At 37.8% G+C, this 10271-nt stretch overlaps 1 protein-coding gene across 2 annotated transcripts; it reads left to right on the top strand.

Moving 5' to 3' along the window:
• Window positions 1-391: 391 nt before the first annotated feature.
• Window positions 392-9756, top strand: LOC113781680 (cytoplasmic 60S subunit biogenesis factor REI1 homolog 1-like). 2 transcript variants are annotated; one of them, XM_027327653.1, is made up of 6 exons: window positions 392-507; window positions 5288-5426; window positions 7251-7832; window positions 7934-8103; window positions 8214-8432; window positions 9257-9756. In XM_027327653.1, exons 2-6 carry the CDS (start codon window positions 5322-5324, stop codon window positions 9414-9416), a joined length of 1236 nt encoding a protein of 411 aa, XP_027183454.1. In that variant the 5' UTR covers window positions 392-507; window positions 5288-5321; the 3' UTR covers window positions 9417-9756. The 2 variants fall into 2 exon arrangements, with proteins under 2 accessions (XP_027183454.1, XP_027183453.1); XM_027327652.1 differs by lacking the exon at window positions 392-507 and adding an exon at window positions 4970-5075.
• The last annotated feature ends 515 nt before the right edge of the window (window positions 9757-10271 follow it).

The following is a 10271-nucleotide window of genomic DNA, read 5'->3' on the forward strand; positions in this document are numbered from 1 at the left end:
AAAATGTCAAGGATGCTAACTGCTGTTAAAAGAAACCCTACCAAACGGTCCAACTAATGATTCTTCATCCCGTTGCCCTAAGTCGTCGGATTTCTCTCAAACCCACCACGTTCAACACCGCTGTAGCTGGAATTCACAAAACGAAGATGAGAAAGCTATAACTTGAATAAACCCACCACCGCCCCGTTACCGCTGAACGAAAATTCACGGAAAACGAAATACATCGGGTCTGTTTGTTTGGAAGGAAAAGATTTTCCAGAAAAGATTTTCCATATTTTCTTTTGTTTGGTTATCAATTATTTTGGGAAAATAATTTCTGACAGAAAATAAATTACACCCAGAGGACGTGAAGTTATTTTCCTTTCTAAAAATTAGTCTTCTTTTCCGCAGCGACATCTCCTCATCTCCGGCAACCATCGATAAAAGCCTCCGGCGACATCTCATCAGCAAACAAATCCATTCTTCGCAGGCAGCATCTCCAACTCCGACAAAGACCCAATTTCGGAGGTAACAGATCATCTCCCTCTCTCTCTCATTATTTTTTTCCTTTAAAAGCTGCCAATATCAACGGTCATGTGTGGATGCGTTTGTGTGAGTGTGAGTTTGTGTGGTCCATTTCTCTAGTCATCGGAACTAGACTTTGCCATTGCAGCCGGTAACCATCTCTCTCTCTCTCTTCAGTCTGCTTTTTGTTTGTGAGCTGTGCCCGCCATCGGAACTAGCTTCTTGTTAGTTTTTTTTTCCTCCCTTTTCCTTTGAAAAATTGTCTAGAATTACTGGTGTAGATTCTTGAAGTTCCATTTGAATGAATTTTTGTGGGTTGCTTTTGTTTTAGTTTGTTCTTACCTGATTAGGGTTAAATCTGATTTGATTGATGCTAATGAATTAATTTGGCTGCTGAGTTTTGGGGGTTTTAGACCATTTGTAAAAGTTTTAGTGAATTCATTGAGTTTGTGAAGCCACGGGCTGATTCTTGCCGCAGCTGCTTGATTGAAACGATTTGGTATTAGACCAAGCACATATACTACAATTTGGTATTAGTTACAAGCTCTTCTGGGGGCAATAGATTCATCAAACGATTTCACTTGGCATTGTGATGCAATGAAAACTAGTATAGAAAAGAAGAATAGGAACATATTTGCTGCCCCACATGCACACTTGCCCTATGATTTCAAAATTAGAATCTGACATTGAAGATCTTAATTTTCATGGTTATTAATAAGGCATGCTTTTACTCCAGAGACAAATTGAACAGTTACATTGAAGCTCTTGCATTTTGTTGTGAATACATGGCTGTTTGTTCAGCCTTTTGGTCAATATAGCAATATGATCTTGTCAGTCCCTAGATTTAGACTTTTGATTTGAGTTTTGACTGGTTACCATGAAGCAAAGAATTTTTAGGAGCTTTTTAAGTGTTTCAAATGTCCTACAGATATGGACTGGGGACGAAAAGAGAATAGAAAAAGCAAAATAGACATCTGTTCAGAATGCTAACAATAGCTCACATTGCTAGATCGATAAACAATTCTAGATGCTGAAAAAATTCTTGATGACCTGTTAATTTGTTGACTTGTTTCAATGCGGATCCTGGTACTAGAGTTTTTACAATTATTTGAGTGAATTGAAGTACACAGTGGTGGTGGTAATGATAAGACATTTTTCATTCAGCAACAAGCTGCAAAGACAGCAGATTTTGTGCACATGATTTGGTTTTCTATTTAGCATCAAATAAAGCTCCTTTGAAGGCTTCCGTTGGTTGTTTTGCTTTCACTTCTTGAATGTAGTATCTGAATCTCATGTCAATGCTTTATCAGGTATTTCACATTCTGGTGCATTATTTCCTTTTCCACAAGGAAAGAAAAAACAATCCGAAGTATTGAATATCTGTACTTATTTCTGTGTTTTGGCAGAACAAGCTCAACCTACAAACAGAAAAGTTGTTTTCTGATTTATTTTCTCAGGAAATCTTCAATTCCTTTTGCAAGTTGTGATAACAAAGCTAATTGAGATCATGATATTGTTCAACTTATGCTGTGAACCATCATGAACTTAACTCATAGGAGGTACTCAGACCTAGCTGGTAAGATAATGATGGACCAAGTAAGTACATGTAACATATTGGGCTATAGAAAGTGGACCGCATCTCAATATTGCTGAACAGGTAAGACAGAGACATTTTTATCTGAAACTTCTTTAAACACCTGCAGGGCACTTCTGTTTATGTGCTATTTTTTTTCATGTATATCGGAAAGATATAATAACGTCGTTGATATAGCAAGGAATGAGCCCAGGAAGATGGTTGCTAATTGCCATGCACCTCTGAAGTTTCGTTGCATTATCTTTCTCTGCATTTTACCGTCTGTTAGTGATAGCACTAGTACCTCACTTGGCATTTCAGTGTTTAGTAATTAAGACTGGATTGTCTCTTTTGTAGTTTTAATTGTCTCTAGCTTCTTTCGTTTGATCCTCTGACATGAATTTTGATTTTGTAGATGTCATTTTTTTCGCTTTATTATCTGGTGCCACATTTGATGGATGCCCAAAATGTTCTAGGATATAATATGTTTCTAAATTAAAAGGTCAATCCCAAGATATCCCATGAACGATCAATCAGTTTCTTTTGAGGAGCATTTGAGACCCCTGCATCACTCTGCAATTGAGACCCCTGCATTACTCTAGCTTTTTCTGGTACACTACTAATAGTCTACTGCTACGTGAATTTTCATAGATAGATTCCGGTAGTGATGATGATGAGGATGCTATTGTAATTGGTGCTGCCACTTCAGTCCTAGCAGCAGGATATGCAGCTCTTGATGTCTATAAAACTCCAGTTGTTATACCTAAACCACCTCATGTTAATATGGAGCGAGCTAGAGAGGATTACATGGATAGCATATTATATGGAAGTAGTTCGTATTGTATAGACCAAATTAGAATGGACCAAACTACATTTTTCCAATTACTAAATACTCTCACCATTAGAGGATTATTACAACCTACCATTCATATGTCAGTAAGAGAGCAATTGTTAATGTTTCTGCAAATAGTTGGCTATAATTTGAGGTTTCGAGTGGTTGGGGGGTACTTGTATAGGTCAACTGAAACCATACACCGCTATTTTTCCATTGTACTTGATGCCATATTGAAACTATATCCAGATTTAATACAATTGCCAAATGGTGCGACTCCACGAGAGATCCGTAATAGTCGAAGATACGACCCCTGGTTTGCTGCAAGTCCAGTTCTTTGTATAAAAATTAATTAACTCAAATAATAGAAATTATTTTATATCTAATTGATATCACAAAATAGGATTGTGTAGGGGCTATAGATGGGACACATGTTGCAAGTGTACCCCTTGGAATTCAAGGAAGATTTCGAGGTCGAAAGGGTTACCCAACTCAAAATGTGTTAGCTACTATTTCTTTTGACCTCAAGTTTTCATACGTGCTTGCTGGTTGGGAAGGATTGGCACACGATTCTTGTGTTCTTGAAGATGCTCTTACAAGACCAAGGGGTCTACAAGTACCGCAAGGTACTTGTCTTAATTTATGTGAGTCGTATAATTACATGTTCCAAATGACATGTTCATGGAAGAGGTCATTCAAGAGGAACAATCTGAAACTCCAAATGTTCTGACTGAACAAGCATCTTACACACAGCCTTATCAAACACAAAGTGAGAGACGAGCAGAAAATAGAGAATGGGCAAGGAAAAGAGACGCAATTGCACATGCTATGTATGTAGATTACATGCAAAGAAGACTACTCTTGAATTGTTTAACTACTCTTGAACATGAAGTGAATTGAGCTTTGCTAGATTCCAATATTTATCTGCTAGGATAGTATACTCTGACTACTCTATGGATTGAATTTATCTACTGCAGTTGCTTTAAACATGGATAGATAGACAGGGGGATTTGCTATTGCAAGATAGGAGGTTTAACACTACCACCTTGATTGTCCATTGAGAACTAACTTATGCTTTCCAGGGTCATGATTTTCATTCTTGTTGCAATTGTTAATGTTTCTGCAAATAGTTGGCTATAATTGTTATAAGTTTGTTTTATTGGTGATGACTATTGAAATTGATTAATTTTTTGAAGATGGGCAAGAAGGGAGAGAAACAGTTTAGGTGGTCAAGACCTATGGAGCGTTTGATGCTTGAGATTCTTGCCGATGAGGTGAAACTTGGGAATAGGCCTAACAATAGCTTTAAATCAAGTTCATTTACATGTGTGGTAGATGCCATGAAAGATAAGTTTGGGGTTACATGTGAGAAGTAACAGCAACTGGTTTGGGAGGGGTGGGCTATGAATTTTCTAACCGAGTTTGCTATTATCTGTCAAATACTCATATGCTTGACCTTGGACTTTGCTAATCGAAAGCTCCATTGATCGGCAGCAAGAATTAACAAATTATGAATAAATCCAAGATTCCATTAATAATTCCATTTAAGAATTCATGGTATAATATGAATGGATATTTTATAGAAATGATAATATGATTATAATGGATAGAAACTAAAATTAGCTTGTAATGAAATGAATGTTTTGATAGTAGAAAAATATTTGCAACATATCAACAAATATATCAGAAAATATTTTCATTGACAAACCAAACACCAGAAAATTATGAAAAAAGGAATTTGGAAAATATTTTCACTTAATAACCAAACACTGGAAAATTATGGGGAAGGAAGTGATTTTCCAGGAAATGACTTCGATGGAAAATATTTTCCCTAAGAAAATATTTTCAGTCCAACCAAACGGACCCCAAGAGTCTGTTTGATTGGTGTAAACAATTTTCACAAAAATTTTGCTTGTGAAAATGTTTTTTTTTTTAATTTATTTTCCCAACAAGAAAAGTAATTTCACTATATTTTCTGGTGTTTGGTTGAATTTTGAAAAGTATTTTCATCGCTAACTGCAAAATTAGCTCACAGTAACGGGCCGCCGCCGCCACCACCACCACCATACCACTACCACTACCACTACCATCCCTGCAATTACTCTAACAGAACCAGCACCGTCTCCGCTGTATTCTCCTTGCGCACTATCCTTAACTCGTCCAGAGGTCTTTCTCTATTTCACCTAATCATCAAGCCTTTTTTAATTTCAAAGTTTTCTGTCTTTTTTTTTCAAATTCCTGCTTTGTGTGGGCTCCATGGGTGTCATTGCTGACGTATGTGATGAGTGAAGCCTGGGGGGTCGGCGGCGGCACCGACCAATAGGGCAGACTACGTTGTATATTTGGCTTTTGATATTTACATTCGATTCATTGTGCAGGAATTATCGGAAGAAGTTTGGAAGGGAGGAAGAGATGCCGGGGTTAACCTGTAACGCTTGCAATAAGGAATTTCAAGATGAAATTGAGCAGAAGCTCCATTACAAATCCGAATGGCACCGTTACAACCTCAAGCGCAAGGTTAGTTACTTTCTGTCTCATCAATGGAACAATTTTTCCCATTTTTGTTTTTAACATAATTTGCAACATATCTTAATTTGGGTAGTTTTTGAGCTTATTTTTGGCATCTTTTGGACAGCTCTAGCCAGGGTATGTACGTTGCTTTGTAGTTGTCCTAATTCTAGCCTAAGATTCTATGAAGACTTTATGAGAGAATTATGCGGGACAGAAAATTATGGACACTAACATATGAGAAGAAAATTAAGGTTGACAAGATTGTAACCGATTTAGGACTGAGATTGTGATTTTTCAGCTGATTTCAGTGTATGTGTATTTCAGTGTCCCACTAGCTGGTATTTGGCTGCATTTTGATGATAGATAGTTGGAGCTTTATGTAGTAGCTATATTCAGAATTTCAAGGGTCAAGCATGTTCAGTGAGGGTTAGGCATTGTTAGGATTCCAAGGGTCTTGCATGGCTAGAATTCCAATGGACAGCCACCATAGCAGCAGCTTTGGTGGACCAATTTGTCAGGTAAAGTTGCCAGTTTGTTCTGTTTTTAGAGTCTATTTATAGGATGTAAAATGCGAAATAAATGAAGAGATTTAGAATGACTCCACCTTCTCTCTAAGGTGCGAAGGTAGGCATCTAGTTAGAGAAGAATCAACACATTGAATAGGTTTACCTGTCTAATGAAGCTTTTTGTAGGTATTAACCCACTAGTTTGGCTCTCTGCTTTGTCAATTGGTCTCTGGCAGTTTGTCTAGGTAGCCTTGGACAAGATCTTTATGGTTAGTATAGACAGTACAAGCTGTCGACCCGGTCGCCCCTAGCAATGAATCTGTAGAGATTTGGGGAGGTATCATTTCTTTGGTGATATTGGTACACTATGTCCTTATCTAGATTTTGAGCATTCAGACTCAGATTGTTTGTTTGTTGTTGAGACATTGTTAAGTGGAAAGAAGGAAAAAGGAGGCAGAAAGGCCATGGTCCAATTGATGGACAAGTTGAGATTCTAGCTCCCTACTTCAGGATGCACACAGAATATAACAATATTCCATCAAAGTTGAATAAAAAACTCAAATCAGTACAGTATCCAGTGTTTGTTCTACCCACTTCTCATCATAATTAAGTGCAAAATATTTTTCACAAGCTTGACTTATCAAATAAATTTTGAGAGAATTGGTGAATTTCTTCTCCTCCTCCCCTTTTGTTACTTCTTTCTCCTCCTGCCTTGTCGTCATATTTTGGAGCTAAAAAATCCATTCTAAAGTCTCTACAACTTATGTTCTGAAATCAATCTTATGCTCCACAAGCTTTTCGGTAGTGCATGCGTATTTTCTAATTCTTAAATCCTGCTAAATACTATGTGCAAGCTCACACCAGCAAGAGCATATCACCTGTGTAGCCTCAACGAGTGCCTCTAGAGCATGTGGGTAGTGTGTTGGTCCCTGACACATGTGATGGTCCACACTGATTTTATTGGGCTGAACTTCCAGCCAGAATGCATCATGTTGTGTCATTATCTGTAGGGTTACAAGGTTTACTGCTGTAAGATTTGAGTAAAATAAGCAGCAGTAATCAATAAGGCAAGCAAAAGTGCCATTTCAATTTGTAATGTTGCAAGTTTGTGTCATGCATCCATACTTTCTTGGAAAAGGTTTTTAATAACTTGGGATGCTACAAAACCACTAATATTGTCAAATGCAACGATTGAATGTGCATGTCACAATTTATCAAATAATGTGCAACCATGCCTTGAGCATACTGGTGATATGTATTGTGCATTAAACACTGTCTTTACTGTTATATATATATATGTATATATATATATATTTTATTCCAGGTTGCTGGAGTTCCTGGCGTGACAGAAGATCTATATTTAGCTAGACAGTCTGCACTTGCAGAAGAGAAGAAAAACTTAAATGAAACTCCAATGCTCTATAGTTGTGGTCTTTGTGGCAAAAGTTATAGAAGTTCCAAGGCACATGCTCAGCATCTAAAGTCTAAAAGTCACTCGCTACGAGCTTCCCAGGGAGTTGGAAATCATGAAGGTGCAAATGCTATTATCAAACCTTTCCAACCGCGAGTTCCTAATAAGCTTTCCCAAGACAATGAGTTGGACGATGAAGAAAGTGAAGAGAGTGAATGGGAGGAGGTTGACCCAGAGGAAGACTTGATGGGTGAGGCCACCGATTCTCTGACGCAGCTAAATATGAATGAGCAAAATTCTATGGATGAGGATGAAGGTAGCGATCCAGATCAGTTTTTGAAGGAGTTGGACCCATCTTGTTGCTTTATGTGTGACTTAGAGCATGGTACAATAGAAAGCTGCATGGTTCACATGCACAAGTGGCATGGATTTTATATACCTGATGTTGAATATCTGAAGGACCCAAAAGGCCTGCTTACTTATCTTGGCTTGAAGGTAGTGACTGCATACTTTATCCGAAATAAAATTATGCACTCTATCTGCCCTGCAATGCTCTGTAGGAATAGTAACTGATATGTTTGTATGCTATTCTTCAGGTTAGAAGGGATCATATGTGTCTATATTGCAATGACAGATGCCATCCTTTTGGCAGTCTCGAAGCAGTTAGGAAGCACATGGAAGCAAGAAGTCATTGCAAAGTGCATTATGGTGATGGAGGAGATGATGAGGAAGCAGAACTAGAAGAGTTTTACGATTACAGCAGCAGGTATTGGCTTTCACAAGATATTTCTCTTATTATAATGAAATGAAGCTTGAGAATATTAACCAGCATTTTAAGCTATACTGTCTCTGAAATAAGTACATTGTTTGTTGCAGTTACACTGACGCTGATGGTAAGCAACTAGTTGTGGCAGATGATAGTCAAAACAGGATTGAATTTGGAAGTGGTGGATCTGAGCTCATAATAACCCGGAGTAACAAAGGGGGAATGTCAACAAGAGTACTTGGATCAAGGGAATTTCTACGATACTACCGCCAGAAACCACGTCCAATGCCTGCAACTGATGTTGCTATTACTGCTGCATTAGCTTCACGGTTTGGATCTGGACCCTTTCTCCTGTCTTGTTTGTTGGCAAACCTACATACCACATAACATTACGTTATTTGAAAGAGAGTCTGTGTGGCAATTCTTCTATATAATTATGCTTTCTTCATCCATTGAAAGGACAAAACAAAATTGACACAGAATCTATCTTGCTTATCCAACCATAGTGTTATCTCCTTGATCTTTTAATTTTTTTCAAAACCCTTGTAGAGACCCAACAAAGTGCGACACAGCCCATTTTTCTCAGCTACAGACTGGTTTAACCCAATGTAGCAATGAATAGACTGCCCTTGAATTAATATAATCATTGTTAAGCCATGTACTGCCAATGTGTTTTTTGAAAAAAATAATCTACATTTTGCTCATGCGGACTGTATTACCGGTGGGAACTTGTTTGTTAACGATTAAATTTAAGGTAAAATAACTTGGATTAACCAGCTAGAGAAGTTCGGCTGGTTGGCCTCATGCAATTGAAGTATCTATGAAACCTAAGCAAACTTAAAGGTGGGAAAAATGTTTGGGATTTAACCAATGAAAGGAATCTATTGCTGACACAAGGTGCAGGAAACTTGTAGGGTGTTGTGGATAGACTGTTGGTTTGGGCGGGTGAGTATCTTGTAATTTGTGATGACATATTTACTTCTGTGCTTGAATTTTTTCGTACATTTGCACTCAAAATTCTGATAGTTTGGTTAGAAAAGAAACAGAATAACACACGGGTTTTGGTAAAGAAGGTTGAAACCATGTTTAAGAAAGTCAGAATACATATGATAAAACAATCATCTAATGGGCGCAAGTGTTTGATCATCTGCAGGTATAGGAGCATGGGTCTGGCAACGGTGCAGTCAAGAGAGCATATTGTGAGGATGAAGGTGTTGAAGGCCATGAGTAGGTCTGGCGTGGAGGCTATGCGTTCCAAGATTGGCATGAAGAGTAACGTCATCCGCAACCTTCCCAAGAATGTAACACATTAGCGTTTCAGTATGGTTTTACTGGTGATACTACAATGTTTTTCAGTTCTTATACATAGGATGCTGCAAGACCACATCGGTTGTGGCCTCAGTACTCTGATGGTGTAGTGATATGTTGAATGCTTAGGACAACCAAAATGGAATGCTTTTATGATGTTCTCCTCATAAAGAGTTGGTAAATTCACTATTTGGAGTCCGAAACTGCCATAAACATCGTCGGATAAAGCATCTAAAGGCAAGAGCTGGATATCTTGCCAATTTAGATGCAGGAATTTGATTTGTGCCTTGTATTTTTATTTAAGAAAATTCTAACTTGCATGCCCCTGATTTGGGCTAAACACAATGATGGCCCAAGACAGACCGCAAACCACCCTATGTGATCCACGGATAACTGATTGTGCCCGACGGGCATGATACGAATTAATCACTGCTTCTCTTGTAGTTGTAGCATGTTTAATTGAAGAGAATTGATGGGCTAACAAATATTTGGATTTTATCCATTTCTCTTTCAGTTATCCTCGAAGCTCCAATCAAATGTACTTCAAATTTCTGTCTTCAAACAAATTCTATCTCTTTCAATAAATTTGTGCTTAGTGTGTGAATTTCCTTTAAGTTTTGACGATGACAATGTTATTACCAATAGATATAATAATCTTTAGGACGGATTGGCTAACTAAGACTGTGCAGCCAATTTGGAGGGGGAAGAATTTTCTGACACAACCTCCACATCTAAATTCATTGTGCAATGCAGATTAAAATGGGTAACATGATTGCCAACACGATTACACACCCATTTACAAAAGAGAAGGAATAGAAACAAAATAGCAGTTCGAGGTACAATATTCTGAAAAAAAAAAT

The sequence above is a fragment of the Coffea eugenioides genome, chromosome 8 (assembly GCF_003713205.1).
Source record: "Coffea eugenioides isolate CCC68of chromosome 8, Ceug_1.0, whole genome shotgun sequence".
Taxonomy (NCBI): Eukaryota; Viridiplantae; Streptophyta; class Magnoliopsida; order Gentianales; family Rubiaceae; genus Coffea; species Coffea eugenioides.